The sequence below is a fragment of the Manduca sexta genome, unplaced genomic scaffold, assembly GCF_014839805.1.
Source record: "Manduca sexta isolate Smith_Timp_Sample1 unplaced genomic scaffold, JHU_Msex_v1.0 HiC_scaffold_3924, whole genome shotgun sequence".
In the NCBI taxonomy this organism is placed as follows: Eukaryota; Metazoa; Arthropoda; class Insecta; order Lepidoptera; family Sphingidae; genus Manduca; species Manduca sexta.
Genome location: NW_023595046.1, coordinates 1 through 9,336, shown reverse-complemented (window position 1 = coordinate 9,336; position 9,336 = coordinate 1). Strand labels below are relative to the sequence as shown.

Genomic DNA, 9,336 nt, shown 5'->3' with positions numbered 1-9,336 from the left:
CGATAGACTATCGATACTATTGATTTTACCTTGACTATCGATAGATAATCGATTGTCTATCGATATCAGACTATCGATATGCAACACTAGTCGTTAGAGAGTACTATATTCTTTTGTGTCAAAGTGTTTAAACTGGAACATCTGTTTTAAACACAGGTTTTTATTCAAGAAAATGAAGAATTACTGAAGAAAATAGCGTAAAGTACTTAGGCAAAATAATAGATATCAGAAAAAAGAAACCGTAAACTGCGCTAAAATAATGGATCAGATAACGAAGCTGACGGAAGTTATAAACGATTGCTTGGTACCCAAACTAGCGCAGGATTATGATGAAGCTAAAAATCACCCAGAGTTTATTATTCGCCAAAAAATTGAAAGATAATATACATAATATTCTTAACATAGTGAGAGATGTAAATCTTAAAACTGTACCCCATGCTTCTACATTGATTGCGAGATTTATAATATTTTATGAAGAATTAAAAACTGAGGGGCCTTGGACCTCAATTCAGTGCAAACAGTATGCCCAAAGTTTGGACTGTGCTTTTGACACTGTTTACAATGTTAGTTTCCATAAAATATTAAGCTCTGATGTATTTAATGCGCAAGAAATATTTGATGAATGTATAAAGACTTTGCATCAAACAGTGACTTCAGAAGATTTTAGAAGATATCCAGCACTTGTAGAAGTATACATTCTCTTGTGAAAATGTGAGTGTAGTCTTCTGTGTCATATTAAAGTGGAGATTCAATTAACCAGGCTACATGTTAAATAAGATATTCAGGTTAATGAAAATATCAAAATAGCCATTTTATATATATGATTTATTATTAACTAGTTTGCTAGCGGGTATGCCCACATTAATGACCATTCCTGGGATGAAATGTAGCTTATAACATCCAGAGGTAACACAGTTACTTAGTGCAAGAATTTTCTAAATTGGTTAAGAATTTTTTTGAGTATATACAAACTTTCATCCCATCCTGGCTTTGATTTGGCAATCTGGATAATTGTCAATATCTAGAATTAAGATCGAGATAATTGAGTCTCCATAAGTGTTTAATGTCATATCAGGAGATGCAAGTTGGGTTGTTTATATTTACCAGAAACAGTTATATCAGAATAAAACTTATAAAATTTTCTAAGATCATAACTAATTATTTTGTGATGATGGACTAATCAACATGGGCAATCAAGTGTGGCCATTGACAATAACTTTCTAATCAGCTATAAAGTATAAACATCATGCTGCTTATGATGAGGTCCAGTTGATTGATTGCCTTGACATAATTCTATTTTTTAATATTCTTTTCCAGATTAAGAAATTGACAGTAAATCCATCATCAGTTTTGCCACTATCACTACTTTTGATAGATGATTATGATTCAGTAAACAAAATGAAGGGATTGAAATGTTGCTCTGTAGTGCTTGTTTCACTTGTAAGTATAATTTTATATTTAAACCTGTAATGATAAATTAATCAAAATAGATTATATTATTTGATTATTTTTATATAAAGTGTGTATAAAATTTGGAGTATAAGTAATGAATGATATAATTTCTGTACACTTTGTAAGGAGCACGGAAGTATCAAGAACATTTTCTTGTCTTTAGTATGGTAGCTGAAATTTTTTCTTAATTTACTCTTAATCATATTATCATGTTTCAGAACAACAAGAGCTTTCAAGATGGTAATTTTTACGACGTCATGCTTGGTAGCCTTTTGAAAGCTGCCAGAGAAAAAGATATAGAAATAATTAGTTTAGTGTTAGAAAATCTGATACAGTTGCTCACAATTTTGCCAGAATATGCAAAGGTCAGTAATTTGTAATTTTAAATTATTATGTCTTTGGAACACGTTTCATACGATAAGGTATAGAGCAGGTTAATCAGCACACTTTTCAGCTATATACATATTTTGAATAGTTAATAATTTTTACGAACAAGGCAACCGCCTGAAACCTCATGAAATGCCTTGGAGTACTTTTTTTTTACGACCTTACCGACGAAACTATTAAAATCGGGAACTGACTCGTCGAGGGCCTCGCGTCGTTTAAAGGTCGCCATTGCTGCCACTAGCGTAGTGAACACTTATTCTAGTGCAACATAACACGCATAGTATGTAAAAATACGCGCTACGACCATATGGCTGGTGTGTGTGAGCATTGGCTATACAAAACAGCATGTTATGTGTTACCACATTTCAGTAATAATTTACACTTATACACATAGTGTGGGCTCTTGCACCCTTGTAGAGGTCTGTGTATAACAAGTCAGTTTTGTGGTGCGGCGCCAGCAGTGTATAAACACAACAGGTGTGTGCGCCATGACATTAGTATTGTTTAGGCTATTCTAGAAGAGCTTATCATCTACCAATTAAATTTCTCAATTCAATAATTACATTTTGCAGAAACCTGCTATAGATAAAGCTTTTGCAACCATTCTGGATCAAATAAATATGGAATCAAACTTATACAGGAAAGCAGCATGTCTAAATTTTATTGCTAATGTGATTGAAATACAGGAATCAATTGCATTATAAGGAAATCATTTAAAACTATTTTATGCAATAGTTTTGATGAGTGCTGTAATGAAGCAGTTGCAGAAATATTATTACCATCAGCTATTGAGGTATGTTAGTCTAAATGTATAACGAATATAATCTAGTTTATATTATTTATGCTTCATATTAATTGTAATTATATTTTCCTTTCTATCAGGTTTTAGAAATGTGGATTCAACATTGTTGGTGTACATGGAACTTATCATCGGACCAGAAATTACTTTCGATTTTATTCAAGTTGCTGTATATAACAAAGGAAGAATCATTTGTAAGCCAGATACACAACTTAATCATTATTTTAATAGGCTTATGTACCAAAAAAGAACAAGTAATAATACTTGAGTCTTTAAAATCTCCTGATATTAAAAGTAATGAATTTCTGCAAAGACTACAAAGAATAAATAAAGACTTGAGCAAATAAAATTTAAATTTATTGTAAAACTTATTTCAGTTAATTATAATAATAGTTTGTAAATGGTGGTAACAAATTATGTATAAATTTTTTAATACATTAACAATTATGTAAGCACCTAATTGTATTGATTATTGTCCGTTTAACTAATAATTATAATTGACATAAAATTATCATCATACTTATAGCTATCATTATGATTATTGATAAAGAGACAACCTATTGGGCCTAACTTATAAACATTGTATGTACTATGTATTTTGTGATCTTTTTGTCTTGTGATGTTACGTTAAATATTACATGATATTCAAAGTATTAGATAACTAATACATATGTATGTACAATATTTATTAGTGAAAATATAGATTTTTATAACAAGTGTTTAAACGCGAGCATAAAAAAGTTCATATGATTCGTGATAGTTGATTCTGTTTAACATAGCGCAAACTTCGTCCATGGATGGACGAAGATTTCGATCCATTTCCAAACAGCGCTTTGCTAGAGTAAACACTTTTTGTGCTTTGGTCCAGTTATCCACGACTGGGTCTAACAGATTATCAATTTCATTATCCTTGCAACTCTCTTCAACATAGTTTTAATATTTATATTGCCATTACTACTCGTCACAATAGGTCTTAATCCGGTAAGTAATTCTAGGATAACTATGCCAAAGCTGAATATATCCGTTTTACGTGTAATGGTACCAGTGAATCCTTCGGGCGGCATGTAGGCGGACGTGCCCATCATAGAACTGACAATGTACGTCGATTCTAGTTGCTTCGCCAATCCAAAATCACACAACTGAAAATAATAAGGAAGTATTATTCAACAACTTAGATTTTATTTAATATGCAGTACATTACGTTTCGTTAAATATGAATGGTACTGTTGAACAAGGAAAGCCCACACTGGTATAGTTTTAATTATACTGAGTAATTTGACAGTTAATTATGAGGCAAATATGGATATCACAATATCTACATTAACTAGTTTAGATTAATTTTATCGGGCTATCTCAGTAATTCTAGACAGTTTTATTCACAATAATAAAATATTATTACAAAATCCAAACAAAATATCGTAAAACTGTTCTGTTTTATAGGTAAGATGTTTTTTCGTTGAGTGGATTTGGATGAAGTTGATACATTAGTAGATCGTATTCTGGTTTAACAAATTATAGGCTACATTTATCCCCAAGAAAATTTATAGTGGGAATTCAAGACCGAGAAAGTTTTCATTCGGGCGGAGTCACGAAACATCTAATTGAAAATATTAGTAGACATACAAATTTACCTTAGGGACACAATCTGTAGTCAACAAAATATTTGCACTTTTAACATCTCCATGAATAAAGTAAGTCTTCATTAAGTTTGTTGGTTGGCTTTCTGCACTGTCCATTATTACTGGTTTAATGGTGTTATGGATGTATTTCAGGCCCTCAGCAGTGCCAATCATAATGCCCATTCTTTCAGTTTCAGTAAGTACCTTCTGAGCTAACTTCTGTTCTAGTGAACCTCCTTCAATATATTTACAAACTATGCATGGAGTTGGCCCATCAACAGAATAACCCAAAATAGGCACTATATTATCATGACGTAATTGTGACAATGATTTCACTTCAGCATTAAATACTTTTATAGCTACTTTGGGTTCACAATCAAATTGAAGATAACAGCGCACTTTTTCACTGCAAGTAAACCATGCGTTGGGTGCGATCCAACAAACACTTCGCCAAAACCACCCTTTCCTATTTTTCCACATGGACCAGAAGGTCCTTCACTTTTTGACTCTGGGAAATAGTTAGTAATAACTTCTAATTGACTATATTCGAATCGTATCAAGTTAGTGTCCTCGAGGATCTTACTGTCAACAACACTATATATGTCAATAGGGGGTGGTGCCATATGAGGACCATTTGTGGGGAACCAGCTTTGGTGAGATTGTGATTTTGCTTGAGATGTACCAGATACTTCTGTGGACTCTGTAGCTTTTCTGCGTATGTTTCATTGGAACTTTTATCATTCTGTTTGCTCATTAATGCACTCAGAGCAGGTAGTTCCTCGGTTGGTATTCCAGATGAAAATTTAATAAGATCTTTTTCTTGAGTTACCATTTGAGCAGTTGTTTGACGTCCGAAGGATTTATTTTTAAGAGACTGGCAAATGGTAGAAAATTTCATTAGGTTAGTACTTGATTTAACTTGTTTTGTAGTTTTATCAAATAGGTTTTTTTTTTCGAATGATTGAAGTCTTTGTTTGTTTCATTTGAGTCGAGATCTCCGTCTCCAGTAGTTTGTTCTGAGCTATCTCCACTTAAAGAGAAGTGATGTTTATGTCGATTGCAGCAGCAGGACCACCAGAGGGTCTTGGAGGTAAAGGCTCTAAAACGTACAATATATAAGTCTAGTATTGTAACAAAGCTGTACAGTAAAGAATATATGCTGAAAGATATATGCAAGTTCAGAGGTAAAGTGTTGTCAATGTAGCACACATGAGTAGTATTATCCTGTAATTTAAAAATACCACAAAGTTTTGTAATTCTGTTCGTATGTCCGTTAATAGTAAACCAACAAATTATTAAATTAATTTGATCATTTCCAACACAGGCCTATCCAAATTAATATATCCGAATAATGCACAATAGACTCAAGTAAATAATAGATTCAGGTTAAAGACTAAGCTGATGGAGGTAATTTAGTTGCTGATTTGTTTCTTAGCTTATGAAGTAATAGCTTTTGCTCGTGGCTTCACTGGGTGGCTTATAAAAGTCTCGCTATATATTTCCCCGATAAAAAGTAGCCTATGTCCTTCGCAGGGTATCAAACTATCTCCATACCAAATGTCATAGTTTTTGAAGTTATCGCAGACATTTGAGGCGGGGAGGGGGGAAATTGTTCAAAAATAAATTGTTTTTTAGATCTTTAATTGGAACAATTCCGTCATATATAATCATTTACGTTTAGTTGCGTAAATTTAACAGTTTACGCAGTACACACAACAGAAGCTCCTAAAAGAAATACATTGTCTCTGTTTTTGCAATATTTTTGTTTGTGCTTCACTTCTATTAAATCATTGCGTGACGTTATATTAGCCTATAGTCTTCCTCGATAACCGGGCTATCTAACACGAAAATATTTTTTTTTAATTTAAACCAATAGTTCCTGAGATTAGCGCGTTCAAACAACCAAACTCGGCTTTATATTATACTATAGATAATAGTAAGAAAAATTTATAAATGACTCCTACTATTTGTTGTACAAAATAAAAAGATTTAGATATGGGTGTAATTAGTCATTTTCCAGGGGACCTGTGTCCTAGACTACTTGGGCTTTTTTCCAGATGTACCCCATTCATCAAATAAAACCTCTGCACACTTTCGGTGAGTTTCTTTAGCATGTTCTTGAATTAATCTGAAAAGAGCTTATTTTTATTAATTCGACTCCAAAGGATGGTTTGTCTATTCGTCGTATTTTTTTTATGTTTGTTCAGCGATAACTTTTTACCCAATAATCCAATTTACTCAAATGAGTATTTTGAGTTCGATTTCGTACAGCTTCGGAACAGCATAGGATAGCAATACTCAACCTTCGGCCCGCCAGCCGCTGCGGCGGGTCTTTGTAGTTGGCTTCGCACCCATCAGAAAATCATGTATTTTATAGCTGGCTTCATTGTGACCAATTTTTCTTTTATCAATAAATACATCGCCATTTTTAATTATGTTTTTATTAAGACCTAAATATTTTGCGGCCCGCGCATCAAGACCGAAACATGTTTGTGGCCCATTTAAAAAGGTTGAGTATGGCTTGTATAGGACCTTGAAAATCAAAGACGCAAAACGGAATTCGCCAAAATCAAATTAGATTTTGATGATTTTTGTTGGGTTAGTATAGTTTCAACGTAATGTCAACATAATAAAAATATTGTAGTTTGACCTTGTACTCCTAAGATGCAGTAGGGAATTCCCCAAACGAAATAAGATAAGAATGATTCTTTTTGTATTGGGTTCAAAGTTTTATTTTAATATAACTTTTTTTACTGCTTAGATACACTGACTACAATGTCCAACACAAAAGTGACTACACACCGCTGCTTGGCGGCAGAAATAGACATTGCACTGGTACCTACCCAGCCAGACTCTCACATATAAGAGATCTAACAGTACCGTAGAGAACAATAGAGCCAACATAACTTTTTTAAAAAGAAAAACCACTACAATAAAAAAAAAATATATAAAACTTTACACACACACGCTAATCTTCTTTTCAATTCGTGTTTATATATATAAACACGAACTGTTTATATATATATATATATATATATATATATAGATATCTTCACCCGGCAAATGTTGATCACACGGGTTGTGGCATCAGTTAATTGTTGATCCGTTGGCAATTGTTGATCAGAACAGCTTTTGTTGATCTAACGCATGATTCGGCATACAAATGTGGCTCCGATCTGATCAACAATTACGAAAAAAAATATAAACTACACACAGTATTTTTTATACAATTTCACTCCATCAATTGTTGATCTTATTCAAATGGGCCAATCAAAGGCTACCGTCTCTACAATTGGTTGTATTCCATTGTGCGCTGTTGCCACTTCGCTACATGAATCGCGGCACATCTTGCTACGCAACGTTGCCAGATCTCCGATCACAATAAACAGCTGTAATCGGACGACCTATGTATGTATATTGTATACTTATACGTGAGTTTGATTATAGGTAGGTACTTTAATCTTACCACAAAAAGATATTGTGTCGTCACACAGGTGTAATGGAAACGCTTCCGAAAACGAAGACAGGTGATAGTGCTGGTGATTCCTGACATGATGGATATCACTAAAAAAATCCGATCGAATGGATACTATTTAACTAGGATTTTTCTTAATTTCTGTACTGCATCACGTACGGATAGATAAATTAAAGTATTATTCAAAAGAAAAAAAATTAAATATGTGAATATTTAAAAAAATCGTAATATAACACTACATCAGCTGACGGGTCAACGATCGCGCACAGCTGGCTAGTGTACTCTAAAATCAACCGTCCTATTTCCTACTAATATTATAAATGCGAAAGTTTGTGAGGATGGATGTATGGATTTAAGGATGTAAGTATGTATGTATTTGTTCCTTTTTTCACGAAAAAAATACTTAACGGATTTGGATGAAACTTTAAAGTAATATTGGTGATACATCAGAATAACACATAGGCTATAATTTATATTGATTTTGTGTAATTTGATCATAATATAACGACACATATCAAGTAAGTTGGAAAAAATTGCTATCTTGGCGTACCGTAAAATGTGGTGTTTAGGGATCAAGCGGTGAACAGGGATAAAACCAGGAAAAGGTTTCAATGTTAGACAAAATTGGTAACACATTAAAATTTCCTTAATTATTTTGGAAAAATATTATTTGTGGATTTTATGGCAAGATTTTATGAGCATAAAATTAGCTGCAAGTTGGCAAAACTTTATTTGAAAATAACCTCTCGTGAAGCAAGATAATTACACCTTCAGAAACTTTGCTGTGTAAAGTTTATTTATACCTATATGAAAGAGTGACTTACAAACATCCATTATTTAGTGTTTGGACTATCGTAAACATTCAAGGTTAGACTCAATTTTTTTATCATTTTGGTGTTTTTTGATAATTTATAAAAACGGAAAAATCTGTTGTTTTTGGGGTGATTGGGGGTGTCTAAGACTTGAATAGGGATGAAGAAAGCGGGAAAAGGGTCGATAAGAAATTGCATAGGGACAGCTTTGTCAGGATGTCACTAATGCAAGTGAGATGAATTGTTGCAGGTGATTTATCTCCTTCTGTTTTTGTTTGGAATTGACTTGCGCACGTTAAACCATAAAATTAAATATTATCCAGCTAATATTATAAAGGCGTAAGTTTGTGAGCGTGTGTGTATGTTTGTTACTTCTTCACGTTCATACGGCTGGACCAATTTTTATGAAATTTGGCGTGGAGGTAGCTAACACTTTTGATTAACGCATAGGCTACTTTTAAGCCGGGAAAATATAAAGGGGGACTTTTAACCTGGCAAAACACTGTCACGCGGGCGAAGTTGCGAGCAAATCGTCGTATACTGTAAAATTGTTTTACCTTAGACTGGGTCTTACAAACTAAAATTACACATAGTTTGTAAGACCATAAAATAAATGAAACCACATACTTGTCCATACCTTTGCTGACATTGTACCAAAAATTGTCCATTAATAACGAATACTTTCACCAAAAATCCTGATTTTAGTTTTCCGATTTTTTGAGCATTTTGTAGTTTAATGCGAATAAGACGTGTGCGTGAGTGTATTTCTGACTGAAAGTATGAAGTTGATGC

The 9,336-nt window shown here is 33.2% G+C and overlaps 1 protein-coding gene and 1 long non-coding RNA gene across 2 annotated transcripts; one reads left to right on the top strand and one right to left on the bottom strand.

The window, feature by feature from the left end:
• The first annotated feature begins 2,524 nt into the window (after positions 1 to 2,524).
• On the top strand, positions 2,525 to 2,993 carry LOC119193304. Its single transcript, XR_005113906.1, has 2 exons — positions 2,525 to 2,632; positions 2,722 to 2,993. It is a non-coding gene; the product is annotated as an uncharacterized LOC119193304 (long non-coding RNA).
• LOC119193303 (interleukin-1 receptor-associated kinase 4-like) lies at positions 2,981 to 5,285 on the bottom strand. The gene is given in 4 exon segments (XM_037446902.1): positions 2,981 to 3,570; positions 3,573 to 3,777; positions 4,270 to 4,655; positions 4,658 to 5,285. Coding segments are annotated over 4 exon segments (1,026 nt in total). The 5' UTR covers positions 4,881 to 5,285; the 3' UTR covers positions 2,981 to 3,358.
• Positions 5,286 to 9,336: the final 4,051 nt, after the last annotated feature.